The sequence below is a fragment of the Cavia porcellus genome, unplaced genomic scaffold (genome assembly GCF_034190915.1).
Source record: "Cavia porcellus strain 051 isolate PalLab524CR breed Dunkin Hartley unplaced genomic scaffold, mCavPor4.1 scaffold_16, whole genome shotgun sequence".
In the NCBI taxonomy this organism is placed as follows: domain Eukaryota; kingdom Metazoa; phylum Chordata; class Mammalia; order Rodentia; family Caviidae; genus Cavia; species Cavia porcellus.
In genome coordinates this window covers 32,628,131-32,647,337 of record NW_026947499.1, presented here as the reverse complement: position 1 = coordinate 32,647,337, position 19,207 = coordinate 32,628,131, and the positions used below count along the sequence as shown (strand labels likewise).

General features: G+C 50.0%; 1 protein-coding gene across 2 annotated transcripts; it reads right to left on the bottom strand.

Moving 5' to 3' along the window:
* Positions 1-5,123: 5,123 nt before the first annotated feature.
* On the bottom strand, positions 5,124-18,722 carry Ube2i (ubiquitin conjugating enzyme E2 I). Of its 2 annotated transcripts, none has more exons than XM_003478438.5 (7): positions 18,566-18,722; positions 14,266-14,342; positions 14,021-14,104; positions 12,876-12,948; positions 8,587-8,696; positions 8,374-8,453; positions 5,124-5,748 (listed from the first exon to the last, which is right to left on the bottom strand). In XM_003478438.5, the coding sequence occupies exons 2-7, from the start codon at positions 14,329-14,331 to the stop codon at positions 5,685-5,687; spliced, it is 477 nt and encodes a 158-aa protein (XP_003478486.1). In that variant the 5' UTR covers positions 14,332-14,342; positions 18,566-18,722; the 3' UTR covers positions 5,124-5,684. The 2 variants fall into 2 exon arrangements, with proteins under 2 accessions (XP_003478486.1, XP_005007427.1); XM_005007370.3 differs by lacking the exon at positions 18,566-18,722 and adding an exon at positions 18,377-18,559.
* Between the last annotated feature and the right edge of the window lie 485 nt (positions 18,723-19,207).

The following is a 19,207-nucleotide window of genomic DNA, read 5'->3' as shown; positions in this document are numbered from 1 at the left end:
CCCTCCCATCCCATCCTCAGCTTTCTTCGCATCTGCTCTCAAATAAGCTGTACCATAGTCACCTGGAAGACTTTTTTGTTTTTGTTTTTGCGGTATTAGGGTTGAACTCAGGACCTTCATCACACTGAACTACACCCCCGGCCTTTGCAATCCTTCTGCTTCAGCCTTCCAAGTGATGGGATTACAGTATAGATGTTCTCCACCATTCTAGGCAATTTGGAAGGTTTGTTAAACAACATCTGTTGGTCTTCTGGTCTCTGAAAAGATGCCTGTCTCGGAGCTGCTGGGATGCTGGGGGTTGTTGGAGAGGCACAGTAGGCGCCTAGGTGCAGCTCTGCTTCTGCTGGATACTGTAACTTAGATTTGGAGAAGGTTTTATTCCAGAGGGTGGGTCCTAAACAGTGGGACCTCAGCCCTGTAATGAGCAGAGAGGCAGAGGAAGGGCAGGTGCCCTCTCAGTTTAGCTGAGAGGCAAGGACAGTTCCCTCTGGAAGGCTGTTGCCAGCTTCCAGAACAAAGGCCTGTCTGAAGATCACTGTGTACAGCTGTCCCCGTCTTTATTGCTGGGTACTGAGAGGGAGCCCAGGAGGGAACAGCCTAGACACTGTTCCCAAGCTTGGGACACAGGGCTTCTCCCCTTGCCCCAGGATAGATGACATTGCCACCTGTCTAGAGCTGTGGATTCCAACTCCTATCTATCCCGAGCCTGTCTGCAGGGGATAGGAGACTGCACAGGATGGCAGAGTGAGGGAGGTAGGACCATGGGATGTGTTCTCCTTGCGTACCTCCATCCTGACCCAATTTAGCCAGGAAAATGGGGGCCTTGTGGGGAAAGCTCAGGAAATGTATTCTGCTTAGGACAGGTATGTCAGATAAGCAGGGGAGTGGGCCTGGACCCTCTGTCTCCACCTGTCTCACTGAAGGCAATGGGAGCTGGCACAGGGGCAGCTGACCTCTCTCCTGGGATCTGAGCTGAGCCCCCAACTCAGCAGTCTTGCATCAGGTTCTGACAACCTGTTGGAACAAACGCAGTCTGGTTGCCATGGTGATCGTAATGGCTTTGGGGTGAAGAGATGAGTCTGCAGCTGTTGTAAACAGGAAATGGGGGGGGCAGTTGCCAGGCTTTCACGGGGTGGTGCTCCAGCCCCCAAGACTAACTCTGTGACTTTGGGACTGATTGGCCCCTTGGAGACCCTCACTGCTATTTAACAGGTGGGAAAACTGATCCAGACCTGTCTGAAGCAACACAGCAACAGGCTGCAACCCAAAGCCAGTCCTGTGGTTGAGTTTTCCTGGGATAGGATAATTCATAGGGCTCTTCCCCCAACAGATGTTTGAGGGTGGTTAATCCCTTTCTTCATTCTTCCCTGCTTGTTCTGAGACTGAAGTCAGGCTGACCTGGGTGAAAACCCAGCACCATTTGCTTCTGCCAAACACATTACTCTGGTGCCTGGTGCCTCAGTTTCTCTTGTCTGTAAAGGGAAGATAATAGTTGCATCCCTTGGGCTCTTGGGGAGACTAAGTAAGCCAGTCTCAGTTTGTAGCAAGTCAGTGTCCACTGAAGTCCTCCCCATTAGTGGGGTGAGACCTCTGGCTTTTCCAAGAGGTAGTTTCCTGCCCTCTTTTTTGGGGTGGAAGCTCATATTGTTTGTGATCCTGGCAGTGGCCAAGAGGGCAGGCTACCTCTTCATGGTACCTGGGCCCCAGACCTTGCTCAGAGGAGGTTCTTGATCTCACTGGCCTGAACCAATGGACAGCTGCTGTCATTTGGAGTAAGGGACCAGCATAGGGCCAGGACATTTCTCAGCAGGTATCTGTAACATAGGGCAATCTTCCTAGATGGAGTGAATGTACAGGGACCACAGGAAGGCCAGGACTAACTGTGAACATGGAGAAAAAACACTTTTCAGGGCCAACTGTGTGCATACTCAAGGACTCCAAGCTGGAAAGGGTCTGGCAGGCGGGGATTGTGACTTTCTCATTAGGGCCTAGAAGCACCAGGCTCTGGACGCCAAGCTCCATGGCAGCCGACATGTGCTTGTTCTGTGCAAAGCACCAAGCCCCTCGTGGCTGCCTGCGCAATTGCAGGCACAGCCTTTAGGGGCAAGCTCCACTCTGTGGCCAATGAGGACTCTGAGTATTGTAAGAACCTATATGCCTGCCAGCACAAAGTGGCTTCAAGAGGAAGGGTCTGTTCTGGGAATGGCTTCTTGCTTGAGACACTAGATTCTGGGTTGTAATCACCTGAGTGTCCACCTGCAGTTTGGGAACCTCTTGCCACCACACTGATGGGTGTATCAGCTCAATCTTGGTGCTATTTTGAGTCTGTTGTTGGTTCTGAGGGGCCCTAGGTATAGGGATGTATAGGAGGCCCAGGATAGGGCCTGTGAAGGGCAAGAGAGAGGCCACTGGTGGGACAAAGCCCATCTAGGAGCTTGGGGAAGCAGAGAACCCCTGTGAGTGCAGAGACCCCTGATCTCTCTGGCCTCCCCATCAGCTCTGCTAAATGGGTGTACCAGAGCCCCTTTCTAGCAAAAGTACACACTCAAGTCACCCCTTTATCAGAGGTCTGTGGGGTAAGAGGTCAAGTGATCCATCAGAAGATCCCTAGACCCATGGGTTGGATATGGTTTATGTATCCAGCCCCTCTATCCCCACCTTTTTGTGCAGATTCTGGGGATGGAAGTGCCCTTGTCTTGGATCTGGGGCCTGATTTTTTCCTCACAGGCAGGATTCCCTTGGGGTTGGCAATTTGTCTTCCTCCCTTTCCTGGAGAAAGAACATAGGTTTGGCCTGAAAGTGCTGAGGCCCAGGGAAGACAAACCCAGCCATGCACCCTTAGTTTTTGTGCTACTTGCTTATACTCACCTCCTCCTAAGAGCTCGGACATGGTGGCCTCAGGGCAAATCCAAGACTGGGTCAGGCCAAGAAACGGGTAGGATGATGGTACACTACTGCCTAAGCCAGGAAACTGGCTTCCCCATAGAGGTGGGGAGTTATCTGAGGCCTCCAGAAATCTCATGTATTGCTGAAGTGGAAAGCCAGCCCTCACCCCTAATTTGGGTCAACAGGGTTGGTATTAGGTGAGCTGTCCCCAAGCCTAGGGCTCGTTGGGCCCCTCTGCTGAACTGACTCAGATAGGCTCCAGTAGGTCCAAGTCAGTGCTAAGCCCTCCAATCTGGCAATTCACCACCCTGGCAACAGGCTGGTGGCTTGCTATTAGCAGATCCAGGGGTGACTGGAGAGCCTCAGGCTGATGGTGCCCAGGTAGCCTGGGCTGGCCTCTAGACAGTTCAGGAAGGTGAGGTGAGGGGGCCCAACAGCAGGTTCCAGTCAGTCAGGCCTTGGACAACAACTCTGTGCTGTGGCCAAGTCTTGCTTCTCATGGTCTTGTTAGCCCCAAGAAGCAGGTGCCTAGGGAGATGGGAGAACAGGCCCACTTCTGTACTGCCTGTAGTCAGCTTCCTCCAGGCAGGTCCCAAATCCTGGGTGCTAAGACCTGGAGACTGGGGGATCCCACCTTGGCTGGCAGACAGCATTCCCACTTCCAGTAAGGGCTCATGCTTGAAGCTGGGTACTATAGAGGATCCCCTGGGCAGGAGCCACAGGTTCAGAACAGAACTATGAGGGAAGCCAGGTAAGACGCCTCCTTGGTATTGAGTGGGCTCCCTATTCTTCACCGCAGGGGAAAGAGAGGGGATAGGAGAGGAAAGGACACAACCCAAGGGCTGACATTTGCGGAAATGTTTTAATTTGAGGATTTTTAGATACAGTGGTTAATCTGTTGCCCACAGTTTCTTATTGTTATGAGGCCTCATGCTGGGAGCACCCTCCTCCCTCAGGTTAAACACAAGATGATCACATTTCATGTCTCAGGTTACACGATTCACATCTTTGTTAAGCCCAGGACTGTGGTACAGGAGTTCATAGCTGATGAACAGTCACTACAATTTGCTAGAAACATCAATTACTTTAGAATATTTTAACTATAAAATATATTGAATTTCCATATAGTAACCATATACATGTGTAACTATTACTAAATGTAGTCAATCATTATAAAAGAAGACATTCTGGGCGCAGGCTGGCCGAATACACAAATACACAAGCTGGCCGAATTCCTCAAGAAAGGCCGCTCTGTGGATAAACAAATTGCAACTGTCCACTGAAAAGCCCAGCCATCTGCCAGGACAGAGTTAAGTATGAACATGACTCTGCCCATTGCTGCCAACTAGGTGTGTGGCCCCAACCTCCCAGAGTCAGACAGGTCCCCAATTGCAGCAGCTCACTCCTGCAGCCACAAGTAACCAATTCCTACAGCAGGAATTTGGTCTTAGGAACAACCTGGTGGGAACTGTGCTCATAGATGAGGGACAGGGGCCACTCAGCCCAGAGAGGACAGCTATCCAGCTGGCCTGCATAGGCTCAAGGCAACACCACTAGAGACCCAGCCACACCGGATGGTAAGAAGTGCATGGACAGTGGTGCCTCAAGGCATCTGTATCACATCATCACCCAGGTCAAGAGCCCCTCAGGCTGTCTGACCCTGTCCGATAGCTGCCTCGAAGTCTGGCAGCTGAAGAAGGCAACTGCTTTTTGCCACCCTGGCAAAAAGCTTGCTGCCTAGGTGGGGCACACAAAGAGCTGAAGACAGTCACTTCCTGGGAAAGCAAGTAACTGCAGCATCCATAGTGCAGCCACCCGGAAGGAGGGCTGACATCTGCTGCTGTCTGTGGATCTCTTTTGGCCTCAGCCTTGTCAGTCTTAGTTGCTGTGTTTTCTCTGGTGTCAATGAATACCCATTCACAGGCGCTGGGTGACCTCCATGTTTTATGGTCTGGATTCCAACTGTGACTCACTAGGGTTGTACTCTGCCTAGTCCTCTATATGCCAGGAATCCAGAGGTAGGAAGAGCAACACCTTGGATACACACTTTTGTACACAGTCCTATTTACAAAGAACCAGCACAAGATACAACCATGTGGGACCTGGTGCATCCCAGAATGGAGACTAAAAGAGCTCATAGCCACTGGTCCTGAGTCCTGGGCTGTGGCCCACCAGGAAAGTCGGGCTCACTGAGGCACCTTTCCTCACACTTTAATGACGATAATGCAACCAAAACCTTTATATAAACAGTTTATTTACTCTAAACAGCAACACAGACAAAACGCCATATAAACACAAAGGAAGTGATGCAGAATTGAGACACTAGCTGACTTTGGATCTGAGGCTCATAAGCAACACAGCCCAGGTTTTGAGGAGACTGTATGAGGGGCAGGAGGGGCAAGTGATTTTCTTCTCGTACAGCCAGCTAGAGGCTACAGACAGCTCTGAGCGGTGGGAAGCATGCCTGCCTCCGAGAGCATAGGACTAGCTCCTAGGGGACTTACCCAAGTATAAAAGTTTATAATTTTACAGCAGTTGAAATACTGACATCAATATTAAAATAAAAGCAAGTTTTACATAACAATCAAAAATACAAAAGACTGAAGGAAGAGACCCTGTATGAAAACGGGGTGATTCAGCGGATGAAAACTGTATGCCAGTGGCGGGAATGGAGATGGCGCCCGCCCAGCCCTCCCAGGCGACTAGTGACCGTATGAGCGACTCTAGATTTGCAAAAGGTGTAAACGAGTTCTTGCCAAACCAATCCCTTCCTTTCTGCAGAGCCACAGGGCCGCTGCTTACGAGGGTGCAAACTTCTTGGCTTGTGCTCGAACCCTTTTCTCATATTCCACTCTGTTTTGGCTGAGGAGGTCAAAAGAAAAAAAAGAGGTTAGAAAGGGCTGCAGGGATATGTACTGAGTCCCTGGAGAGGCCCATGCCTAGAAAGTCACCTGGGGCTGAGAGCTGAGGGGTCCAGGAAGGTGCAGAGCAAAGCCTAAACCACAGGGATAAGCCAGAAAGCCAGAAGCAGTAAGGCACATGCCAGAAGCCCAGGATGGCCACTATGACAGCAAGTGGGAGGTTTCATGGTCACCCTGACAACTGTGCATGTGGACCCAGGCTGCTCATGGCAGTCATATACAAAGTCCATTTCCAGTCTTTTTTCTTACTAAGGCAATGGGGTCTGGCTTGCTGCCCAGACTGAACCACAATGGCTATTCACAGGGGCTTAGGATGGACACTGGATTGGCATAACAGTGAGCTCCCGGGCTCAAGTACCCCCTGCCTTGGCTTCCTGAGTGGTCCAATGGGTCTAGATTAACCACAGAGATTCAGGCAGCATTAAAAGTTGTGGAGAAGCCTGTGGTGCTGCACACCTGTAATTCTATTACTTGAGGAAGAGGCAGGAAGACTGCAGTTTTGATGCTAGGCTGGGTTATAGACCAAGACCTTGTTTCAAAATCCAAATAAACCACCCCCCAACAAAACAAAACAAACACACATAAACCACCCAACCAGGAAAAACCTAGTGCCAAGGAGTTTGCTTTCTGGAGTTTTTACATTTTGAGATAGGGTGTTGCTATGTTGCCCATTCTGGGCTTAAACCTGTCATCAGTCTTTCAAGTGCTGAGGTTATAGGTGTCTACTACCATGCCCAGCTTCAGTGTTTAAGTTTTTGCTTCCCATTTCCACAAACAGACATGAACTTTTGGCCAGGACCTGGGAAGAAGCTAGGGCTTAGAACTCAGCCTGCACTGGCCAGACTTGGGTGACACTGGCCAACTGATGCTGTATCTGAGAACAACAGACTCTCACCAGTGAACAGTGGGGCCTCAAGGACCAGGGAACACAATGATGTTTTACAGAACTATTCTTCTTGGGGCAAAGGTCCTAGAGACCACTTATGCAGGGTGATGCTGTGTTGTGCCAGCTGCAGCTTGTCTGTGAGCTTTCACTATATTGAGAGACAGGCTGGGCTCTCCAAGCCCTGTGTTTTTGCCTCAGTGCTATGCCTACCAGAGTACATGCTGCTCATGCTCCAGGATTTGCAGAAACTCCCAGGGATGGGGAAAAAAGGGATCACTATGCAGATGATGGGTCTGTTGTCTGGGTCAAGCTGGCAGGGCCCAGTGCCCATCAACCAAGGACTGACGGGCTGGATGTGTTAATGTGCATGGGCAGTACTGACCCAGGGCCTCACCCAAACCTTGCTGTTTACCACATAAGGGTCCCCACGACAAGATGCCTGCCAAGGCAGGCCTGGAAACTAAGGAGAAAGGGACCTGAGACTTCCAAATACACTTTATAAAAGGTGCTTCTGAAATGGATGTTTGTCAGAGACAATGACTGCTCAGGGGAAAAAAAATACACAAGTCAAATGTGGTAGTGCCTGTAATCCCCTACACTCTGAAAGGCTGAGGCAGGAGGATCACCAATTTGAGCCTAACCTAGGCAACTTAGTGATACCCTGCCTAAACAATGGGGTAGAGTGGGAGGGACTGTAGCCCTGTGTAAAGGCACTGGGTTTAATTCCTACTACTGACAAAAAATGAAAACCCCCAACAAACAACCAACCAAAACAAACAAAATACAGACACCTCACCCCACAAAAAAACCCCCAAAAGCAAACAAAAAAGGTAAGCAAGGCAGTAGCAACAAGCCCAGGTAATGTGGGAATGCCAAGTCTGGGCTGAGAACAGGCTTTCGTGTGACTGGGGGAGGCCAAATCCATCACATGAGCTGTACAGCAACAAGGCTCCAAGGATGCACAGGGTACACTTGCTTCAAGGCCACTTGGTCTGTGCAGCATGGTATTTTCTGCCCTCAGTGTGCAGGCCACAGCTGTGGCAACTTGGTGAAAACCCTAGCATCCTGCATGATGGGCTAGGGCGGGCTGAGCTTGTGCAGCCACAGGACAGCAAGGTGGATGGAAGCCACACTCCAGGGGTCCCAGAAACTGGACTGGCTGAGTGTGGTCACCCTTGCAGTGTCTGGGCTGGGTAAGTAGAGGGAGGAACACTCCTTTGACAACCCTCTCTCAAGGTCCTCACCAGATCCTTTTAATCCCTTTGGGCACCTGGAGGCTTTGTTCTCAGAAACCCTATGCTGTACTCCTCCAGGACCTAAGCCACGACCTCGACGCAGCTTTTCTCGAGGCCCTGGGACAAGCCCACTATAGCATCTGGACCTAGGGGCTTTCCTTCTGAGCTGGTTGTACCTCACCAGTGGGAAAGCAGCCCTGGAGAGCCAGGTCACTGATCTCTATCTCGTCACCCATTCTTGCTTACCACAGGCTTTGGACCCGATATGATGCTGTCCTCTATGCCTCTCTAGGCACTTCACATGGCTTCCCCAAATCTTCCTCCACTGTTTGACTTGGATCTCCTCTCCTGGGCTACTACACTCCAGGTGGCCTCTGATGGGTACCTATCTGCACTTCCAAGGAGGGGGTTGTGCCCAGCAGGACAGAGTCAATACAATACTAACCAGTAGATCGTGTAGGCCTCTGCTTGAGCTGGGTCTTGGATATTTGGTTCATTTAGAAGTTCCTGTATTCCTAATAAGATCTGCGTAAAAAAAATCAGAAACAAACATAGCACAACACGTGTGGGACTCAGTGGCTGGTCACATGGCCTCAGCCTTGAGGAAAGGCCAGGGTAGTGGATGGACCACAGGCAGGGAGGGGCCAGCTCCTCTTACCTGTTTGATCGTAATGGCTGGCCTCCAGTCTTTGTCCTCCTCCAGGATGGACAGGCACACTGTGCCTGAGGGGTACACATTCGGGTGGAAGAGTGGTGGCTCAAATTTACCTGAAGGACCAGGAAGGAAGGATGTGGTTGGAGGCTAACCCCCACTTCTATGCTGCTTCCTACTCACAGCAAGGTTCCTTCAGAAGCAACTATGCCTGGGGGGACCAGAAGAGCAAGCATACTTCTTCCAAAGGACACAGAAGACCAGGGTCAAATCAGCATCACTGTCAGAATAATATCCAGGTCAACTTAGCTTATGGCTTTCCCTATGTGCTTCTCTAGCTGGCTGGATTCAAGGAAGATGTGAGGGAAGAGCCATAGTACAGTAGGACAGGTTCAAGGAACACATCAGGGTGGACATCCTGAAGGCCTTCACTGCCTGGCTTTTGTTTCATAACAATGTGGGCTTCCAGAGACCCATGTCTCTTCTTTATAAAACAGCAAAAACAAAAACAAAAACCAACCAAACAAACAAACAAAAAACTCTGCTATCACAGTCCCATTCAGGACTTTCCTCCAGCTGATACTTCATGGTATGCCTCATCTTTTATCTGGGTAACTTCTTCCTCTTTATTTCCAAATGTTGTTCAAATACTTAGAAAAGTACAAGTGTAGCCCACCTTGCTACATTAATAGGACATGCCATTAGTGTCAATGAAGAAGATGCCCTCTTGCCATTGTTCACCATCCCAACTTTTGACACCTGAAGCTGAATTCTAGTGCTGTAACAGAGCATTCCTTGTTTTGCACAAGGTCTTGAGGCCACAGACAAGAGCACTGTGGCGTAACTCTAGGCAGGGCTGCAGTGAAGGCTCCTAGATACAAACTCTTATGTGTCTGTGTGTGATGGGCTGAGGGCATCATACAAAGCCCAGTAGATGTGGCTGTGTTTCTCATGCTGCCCCACACACTGCTGAACCTGGTCTCTTGAGTCCTCATTTGCATCTCTCTGGGGACCACCAAGGTGGACAGTCCCTCCACTGCCATTCATTCTTTTTCACATCTCTTGTGGCTAGTAAAAGCTCTTCATATCTCAAATCCTCCTTGGTTGTGTCTTGTAAACATCCTTTCCTACCACATTGCTTTTCAGTGTCTTTTGGTGAATGCAAGTGCCTAATTTTAATCTGATCTGCCAATTTTGTTTCTTAGGCCAATAAGAAAAGAATGTACAGGGGCTGGGGATTTAGCTCAGCGGCATAAGCACTTGCCTTGCAAGCAGGCAGTTGTGAGTTCGATCCCCGGTACCGATAAAAAGGAAAAAGACAAAAAAAAAAAAAAAAAAAAAAAAGAATGTACATAAAAAAAAGTACACATCACAGATGCCAGCCTGCTTTGGGTGATTTGCTGGCTTCCCTTCAAATGCAGCAGGTGCTGCCTGACCTCTTGACTTCACTCCTCAGCAAGGCCTGTTGTAAACTGCACAAAAGGAACACAAAGGGCACCAATATCCTCAGTCTGCACACTTAGGGTCAAACATGAGAGATTTGCTTGTGCTATATCCTTGCAGACCCTTCGCTATCACTGCAGCTCTACCATGTGCTATTATTAATGCATATATGGACTATTTTGACAGTTATCAATGGGGCTGCTATGGTTTTCTTGTCCTCACTTGGTAGATACATACAAACATATGTTTCAACTGGGTGTTTCCCAGAGTGGAACTGTGGAAGTTAAGCTTCCTTACTCAGGGCAGATAAGTCTTTCAAAAGGACTTATGCTCTCCAGTGAGTGACTGCCTGAGTGCTCCCATGTCTGGCATTTGGGCCACATCTGTCCTGTTGAGGACACTGGCATTCCATACAGGTACATCCTCTACTCTGGTGATAGAGTCAGCTGTCCTCCCTGGTGTGGGCTGACAGCTGGACAGCTTCCTTTGTGAGGGCCTATTAACAATCGCATGGTTGTTTGCTTTCTTCTTTGTGACACCCAGGAACCCTTGACATACTGGAAGCAGCAAGAGATATACACTCCTCTTGTCTCCATGACTCATTCTGTCTGCACTGGTGTCTTTTGATGAGGACAGCCTTAACTTTAAAGGATCCAGTGGATAGTTCCTGCATGGCCAGCACTTCTGCTTTCCTGGCGAGTCCATGCTGGCTCCAATTCCTGAATACTCCCTGCCCCTTCCTCTGCAGACCCTACATCTCCCTCCCGACGGGTGCCACATGTACTTGTAGCTTTGCCCATCATGAAGTGCAGCACCCGCTCCTTCCACTTGCCTTCCTTGTGGGGCAGGCCCTGTCACACACCAAGCTCATGCACATGTGGTCTTTCTGGACTGTCCACTGTCCTCTGTGAGTCTGCTCTCCCATCCAATTCCAGTATCTCAAGCTCTGTGCACAGGACAGGTCTTGATATCTGATGTGTGACACTGAGCCACACCACCAATGAGCGTGGACACTCCTTACATTGAGCTTCAGCCTGTGTTAAAACCCTCAAGGGCTCCAAGGATGCCAAATGTTCTTGTCCTTTGCTATCTACATGTATTTTAGAGCCTGCTGGACTCTGACTGGGATCCAATGACTGGTACAGACCACTTCAGGGAGGAATGTCTTCCCCATGTTATGCCCTCCAGTCTGCCACCCGTCTGTGTCCTCCTGGTTTACCTCAGAAACAAATACTAGTTCCCAGTGTAGAGGTCCAGTATTATCTTTTATGGGATACATTTCAGTGCATCTAAGTAGTTTAATTAGAGCCAGGCATGGTAACACATGTCTGTAACCGTGGCATCTAGGCTGAGGCAGGAAGAACCCTACAAATTCAAGGCTAGCCTGAGCTACCCAGTGAGTTCAAGGCCAGCTTCAAATATCTAATGAGACTATTAAAAACAAAACAAAACACAAAACCAAAAAACACATAGCTGGGCATGGTGGCACGTGCCTGTAACCCCAGATTGGGGAAACTAAGGCAGGAGGATTTCCCTAGAAGCCAGCCTGTTCATAGTTAAGTTCAGGATCACTGTGGACTACATACTTAGACCCTGTCTTAAAAAACAAAAACCACAACAACACACGAAAACTAAACCCAAATAAATAAATGGCTTAAACTTCTCATTTGTTGCCTTCTACTCTACACATTAACCTTTTCTGTAGTGACCTTTACAAGCAGTCAGAAGTTTGGCCCCCCTTTCAGGGTCTCTTAGGACTTTTTTCTTTTTTGCGGTGCTGGAGACTGAACTTATGGTTTTCACATAGTTATGACATCCCCAGCTCTTTTTACTTTTTATTCTAGACAAGGTTTTGCTATTTCGCCCAGGCTAGGCTCAAATGTGTAATCCTCCTGCCTTGGCTTCCTAGAGTGCAACCATGTCTACTGACCTAGGTAATTTCTTTTTCTTGCATGGCTGCATCACAATGTTGAAGGGAAGTGATTAAAACAGTTATATCTACCTTGTTCATAAATTTTTCTAATTAAGAGATCATTAAGAAATAATAAGCACCACAAAGATTTAAGGCAGCCAACAATGCACAATGAAACAAATCTGTGCTTAGAGTACCTGTTAATTTTAAGCATTGACAGAACCGTTACAATAGAAAATACTACTTGAATTACAGATTAGCCCAGGGAAAGTTCATACTCAATATTTACTCCACTGTGTAACGTTCTTCTTCGTATGGTGGACATGATTTTGTGAGTGACTGAGGATAGTGTTTTGGTTTCCAGCCACTGAGTTGGGGAGCTGAGGAGCCCTTTGCTCCTGAGATGTGCTAAACTGCACTGAGATAATTTTGCTATAGCCCGTTTTAAACATGGATCAGCCTTTCCCTGACCTGTAGATTGAATGTGCATCCCTCCAGCTACAAGCATAGCCACAGCTGGGTATGAATGGTAAGAGACAACAAGTAAGTAGCAGCAGGGCTGGTTGTTGCGGGAGATTGAACCTGCTCTTGCTATACACATGCAACCATCAGGAAGAGAGTATGAGTCTGCTTTTTCTGCAAGCCTGTCCCCACTAGGACTGAGACACTCATGGGCACCACATGCAGATCCTCAAAGTTAGCCATGAAGGGTTCAGGTGCTCTGGGCCCAGGACCTTCCCACCATTAACTAGGATCAGAGATTAAACCAAATATATACCCTTCCCAACCCCATGAATGGAAACAGATGCCTATCTACAGCCTGCACACTAATCAGAGCCACATCCAACCAGAGCTGCCTTTATCTCCATACCAATACCACTGTACCACCCAAGGCTCTGGAACTCTCTGAAGAGGACTGTGGGTCCCTGTAGGAACTTACATTTTGGTGGTGAGGATGGATAATCATCTTTGAAAAGCATCCGCAGCTTGAATAAGCCTCCTTCCCAGGGAGTCTGTGGGGGAGGTAAATTGTGGTTAGGTGTGGCTTGCCTACCATAGGCAGGCCCAGAAGGGAGAGGCTGGTCTCCATAATACACAAGACTGCCCGCCCCTGGGGCCAGAAGCTCAACAGATACGGACTTGCTCCAAAATCTGTACTGTAGCTACCAAGGGGACTTTGTTGGATCCATGGAGAGCTAGAAAGAGCACTCTCCTTGGAAAGGAATAGAGGCAAGAGCTGGATTTCAGAGAAGATGTGGGGCTCCAAGACTCTCAAATGGCCATGATCCATAACCTGTCATTCAGATTCAGAAAACTGCTCATTCCATTCTACCTTAGAGCCCACCTGGACAGGGACTAGTGCTATTCCACATCCTGACACCTCATCCCACCCCCTTTACCCCTCAGAGAGCATCCGCCCATCTGAAAAGGCAATGGCTGGAGATCTGCACTGTGTTCAACAGAGCCCCATACATGTGTGTACAAACCCAACCTCCACCTGCTCAGCCAAGGTCAAAGGCCTACTAAGAGGATGCTTTGCTCAGAGGAAGAAGAACCAAGATTGGGCTCATTACCCTCAAAATGGGATGAAATGGATGCAATGAGGCTCCAGGAATAGTCCCAACACCTCAGAATCTCTGGAGACCCTCACTTGCCTCGTGTGCTGGACAATAAGCGCACACAACTGGTTCAGCACTCAGATGGGCTAAAAGGGAAATACTGAGGCTTCACACATGTCCCTGGCTTCCCAAAAACACTGACTGGCTCACTGTGTCACTAGGGTTTCTATACCTTACCACATCCAGAAGTACAGGGCAGAACCCCAGGCTCCAGTGAGAACAGCAGGAGCTCCTCCCAAGGACCCCAGTCCTGTGCTCCAACTCAATGCCCAAAACCCACCAGAATGTAGCCCGTGCCACCTGCTATAGCTCAGTCCTATCTGGCTGTAGTTGCTTCCTTCTGATCTAAGTCTAGAACGTGACCTGGCAAATGGTAAGCCTGATGGTATGATCACAGCCACCACAACATCTAAACCTGAGCCTCATCCTGCTGGAGTGCTATGCAGGTGCAGCAGAGCCGGCTTACCCCCTTTTTCCCTGGGATGGCGCACTCCCAGTTCATCAGGTTCATTGTGCCGTCGGGATTCTTGGTAGGGACAGCCACAAAGCCCTGAAAGAAAAGTCACAGAAGCGTTATTAGCACTGTGGACCTGAAAGAAGCTCAGAGAATGGGTCTGCAAACCTCTGCCCAATGGCTACAGGCCACAGCAGGGACCACGGAGCTGGTTGTGAGCTACCCCCTCAGTGGCAAAGAAAGAGAGGTCTCCTTACAAATGGGTGATCTTTCCTCCAAGCTTTTCTCTCCTGGGCAAGTCTGCTGAGGGCGATCCCCGACATATTCAAAGTCCCTGGAACAGACAAGAGCACAGTGTGGGTTAAAAAAGTAAATCTCTGTTCTACTGTCCTGCACATAATGGCTAGGGTATGTAGTTATTTCCAAAAAGCAGGTGAGCCAGGTTCAATCAATCCAGTAGACTGTGCCCTGCATTTCACATTAAGGAGACAGACTGGAGGCCAGACTGCATTTCCTGAGAAACATAGTGAGGCAGTGTGACAGGGACAGCACCCTACCCTCAAGAGTTTCAGGGAAGGAAGCCTGAGAGCTCGAGTGCAAAGATGGGTTATAACTTTCCTGGTGCATCTGGAATGTGTGTGTATAGGTAGCAGAGCCCTTCCCTTAAAGATTTGTGCCTAGCCAGGAAGACAACTATTATTCTTGAGGACAACAGAGGAAAAAAAAAAAAAAGAGAATGGGTAAAGCTCATGTCCAGGTCTGCACTGTATCTGGCAAGAGGCTGCTCAAGCTTCTGGTCAGGGCCATCTCAACAGACCTGGATGAGACCCTCAAGACCCCTACTGCTGTGGGTAAAGGAGCAGTTTCACCCAAGGCCATGATGCCAGCACTGTGCCCACAACTCAATGGTACCCTGACTATAACCCACTAGGTACCAGTCATTTGCAGACAAATACCTAAACATCAAGATAGGCTCTCACAAGAAGAGGGACATTTCTTTGAGGTGGCTCACACTGAGGGTTGTAGGTGACACATTTCCTGTGGGAAAAGGTCCGACATGGGAGCAGAACTTAATGCCTCTGATAACATAAATATGGGGCTGTGATGAGTTTGGTGGCACTAATCTCTTAGAAGACCAGCACTAGCCTGGTTCATTCTCCAGCTCAAAGGTATATCCTGTCCACAGGTCCAGTTTCAACACATCCATGGGGCCTTGCCCCAGAATCCCTCTTTTTCCGTGGGATGGCACACTTCCATGCAAGAAGGATTACCGAATCTTCCATCCTGAGGCAGAGCCTCAACTAAGAACCTTCCAGCTCTCTGACTCTGAAAGGAAAGGCCGTGTTCTTGCTGAAACCTTTGGCTGGCCTCCTTCCCCTCCTAGAGCCATAACTACCATACCAACCAAACCACACCCTTCACAAACCCCACTAAATTTTCCTACCTCTCCAACCAAAAAGCACCAACCATAAACTTCATTTGCCAGGCTAGGTGACAAGCCGGGTAGACCTTCTTATCTTGGAGCACAGCTGCTCTCAGTGTGCTCCACAAGGGAACAAGGGTGGCTCACAGTGCTGGGACTCCTTTGTCCTACTGTATTAAGAATATGAGTAGGGTCATGCACTGGGGTCTTCTGACAAATCTTTTACCAAATAATTAAAGTGGAAGAGGGTGGATGGGATTGCTATCAGAAGCCACTACAAATCACCAAATGAGCACAGACTTTTTCAGCAGTCACGTGTATTCAGGTCCTCGTAAGAAAGAGAATGTAAGTCAACAGCATGGGCTATCAGGGCAAGGCTGGGACATAAGAGCCCATACAACTCTAGCACCTGAGCCTGGAGCTAAGTGATGGCTACTACCTTATCTAGCTTCAAGAGTAAGTCCAACATATACACACTGGGCTCAGACCTAAAGCAGAACTGTCCTTAACCACCATAGGAGTCCAGCGCCCTGATGGGTCCACACCTCTCCAAACAATGAAACAAGACTACCTAGGACAATGGTGGCAATCCTTTGGTATGTGTGGCACAGTTGGCTGTTTGTTATTGAAAGCTCCAGAAGGTTCAAGATCACTGACCCAGAATAAGTATGGCCACAAAGGCCCTCACACCAAGCCACTTGTCTGGAATATTTACTCTTTCAGGAAGCTAGGATCAGGGCACAATTTTTCCAAGTAGAAGATACAAGTTACTGCCCCTGGTGGCTTGTAAGATAGGAAGAGCCAGACACTACCATACATAGGACAGCAGTCTGCTTCTATTTATTTTAAATTAAAAAAAGTTTTTTTTTTTTTTTTTTTTTTGAGACAGTCTCTCTTTGTAATACATTTAGGCTGATCTTGAACTCGTGACAATCCTCCTGCCTCAGCCTCCCAAGTGCTGGGATTATACGTATATGCCACCATACCTAGCTGTTTAGTCTTTTTTTCTGCTTCCAGATATAGGGTCTTATGTACTTCAGGTTGTCTTTTAACTCATGTAGCCCAGGCTAGCCTTGAATTTAAGGCAATCATCCTGCCTCAGCCTACTGAGTACTGGGGTTACAGGTACCACTGTGGCTGGCTTGGCTGGCTTGGCTGGCTGCTCTTGCTGGCGACAAACAGGCCAACTATAGTGGCCACTCAATGTGATCTGTGCTCAGGAAGCCCACTCTCAATTGAGATGTATCCTATGGGTAGTTAAGTAAACACTGAGCAAAGCCAAGAGAAATCTGAAGAAAACTGCTCTAGGCAGGGAAGGATCAATGCCTTGTCAGAATGGCAGAAGGCCCTGAGGATCTTGGGTGTTGGAGTGGAGAGCAGATGTCACAGCTTTATTTCCATAAGCTAGTTTCTCAAACCTTTCACTCAGCCTGTTGTTCTCAACGGACAAGCCCAACTCCATCCTTAGGGTCCTCAGAAACTGGGGGTGGGCTCCCTGAGCACATGTCAGAGAGGGCACTATTATGGCCCTATTTCTTCTCAGCAAGAGCAGCCAGCAGAAGCAGGTGGCCAAGCAGGCTGCCACATTCAGGTTAGATGGGCCATTTGAGTGCCAGGAGGTCCCTAACAAGTCTGGGCAGGATCAGACATCCAAACTTCCTGAAACCCTGGACCAGCACTGTGGACACTGAGAAGCCATTGGTACTGTACCCAACAAACCTGGGCAGAAACACAGGCCACCTCTCCCACTCGAGGACAAAGCAAGCTGCCCACAGATGTCCCTGTTACAGGGACAACTATAGTCACCCAGGTGTGAACAACACTGTGGATGGTCCTAAAAGACATCTGCCAGTGCTTCTTCCCAAGTCTTGGTTGCCGCTTACATCTTCTGTCCCATAGCATGCCAAATTACACTGGGTGCACAGGAGACCCACACCAACAGGCAAAATGCCCCAGGGGCATACCTGCACCCTTCTGGCAACCTTCTGCTTTCCAAGACAGGTGCTCCTGCTTCTGTTGTCTTAGAAGCACGCAGCTGATCACAATACAGAAAAAGGTACTCCAAGTCTCACTTAAAATCGAATTTGCCTTCCCCAAGTCAAAACAGAGCCACTTTTAACGCGTTACTAGATGTCTCAACATAGGAAAGACAAAAACTCTTAAATTATCAGAGACAAGCAAGGCACAAACACTGTACAGGGTTGGCGCCCAAGTGTGGCTGCACCCGACACAGATGGAGGTAAGAACTTCGGGCTACTTACTGGTTACTTAAGCAGCTGTAGGTACTCATTTCCCCCAATCTTAACTTCATGACACACCTGCACAAGTCTTTGGGCGCACCTCTCCATTCAAATGTCCTTCCACATGCCCCAAGCGCCCCTAACTCTGGAGACCAGGGAACACAGGATCTGTCTCTGGTTCCCTGGCCATTTCTGAAGCAAAGTCCCAAAGTTCAAAGCCTGAAGATGAGGGCCCAAAAGCAACCATCCTAAAAGCCCAGGGAGTGGATGTTTCCGTAAACAAATGAGTATAAACTTAGGGTCTACATTCATTTTCTAAATGGCAGTTAACACATCCACTCACGAAGCCAACATTTCCTTAAGAATAAGAAACTGGCAGACCAGTCTATGCTGGGAGATCGGCAAAACCCAAAGTCAGGGAGAGCAAGTACGCTAACAGTGACACGGCCCGCTCAACGCGGCCTCACCGGCCTCCCGGCCACCAGCTCCCATCACCGTTCAGCAATCTTGCGGGCGAAGCAGAACCTACGGCAGGGCGTCCCGGTGCGTCGGGAAACTCATCTGATGCCAAGTTATCGGAGGCGGGCCGCAACCCAGCTCCACACCTGACTTGGCCAGAAGACCGTGGCTGGGCCAGGTCGCTCCGAGAACTGCGGGAGGGAAAGCAGAAGGCTGTGGGCAGGGAGAGAGGCTGCGGGCCGTTACCGAAGCGGCGGCAGGCGAGGGCCGCGAACAGGAAGACGGCGACAGCGAGCGGGCGGCAAGAGGCCGCGGGAGGGAGGCCGGGAGATGGGAGGCCTGCAATCCAGGTCCGGCCACACCGGGGTGGCCTTGCGGCCCGACCTGAGTACGGAGCGGGGAGTGGAGCGTCGAACCCTGGCGTCGACGGCTCACCTGGCGGCCGCGGCCCGGCGCGTCGGGGCGGCAGAGGCAGCGGCGCTCCCTTTGTCTCGGGACTTCCCTCCGCGCCCGCCGCGCGCAGCCCCGAGCGCAGGACCCCAGCGGGCGGGGCGGGGCGGGGCCTGAACCGGGCTGTCCCCTGTGTGCCTGACTCTCGAGCCGCAGCCGTCACCCCGCGAGCGGTGTTGTCCGTGTTGCCGTGCTCGCCTCACTTCCTGTGTCCCGCTGTCGCGCACCTGCCGCTTGGGTCCGCCGGGGAAGCCTGGGCTCGGGGCGCCTCTCCAGGCAGGCGGTGCCTCGGATACCCACATCCTTAAAGGAGCCGCGTCCTCGAAGTTAGGGAGCGTCTGCAAACTACCCTTCGGGCTGCATGCCTCCGCTCGAGGACACGCCAGCGAGCGGTAGGGGTGGTTAAAGAGACCGAGACCCTCAAGGGCTCCCTGGATGGCCAGCGTGCACCTCCCAAGGCAGAGGACCCGGAGGTTTCCTTGTGGTCAGGGCCTGGGTCTGGGGAGCAACAACCACTGAGGCCTAAGGATCCCCCAATCGTCGCAGGATGGTGATGGCCCCCGGAGCACAGCGCCTTGTGACACCCTCTGCGATTGGTCAGCTGGGAGCCATGGGCGGGGTTTCCCT

Bases quoted from the DNA above. Each gene is read 5' to 3' on its own strand.
- Ube2i (XM_003478438.5), bottom strand. From the start codon at position 14,331: ATGTCGGGGATCGCCCTCAGCAGACTTGCCCAGGAGAGAAAAGCTTGG. The intron at 14,105-14,265 runs GTAAGGAGACCT...CTTTTCTTTCAG, and splicing joins GGAGGAAAGATCACCCATTT to GGCTTTGTGGCTGTCCCTAC. The intron at 8,454-8,586 runs GTAAGAGGAGCT...TTTTTTACGCAG, and splicing joins CAGCCATTACGATCAAACAG to ATCTTATTAGGAATACAGGA.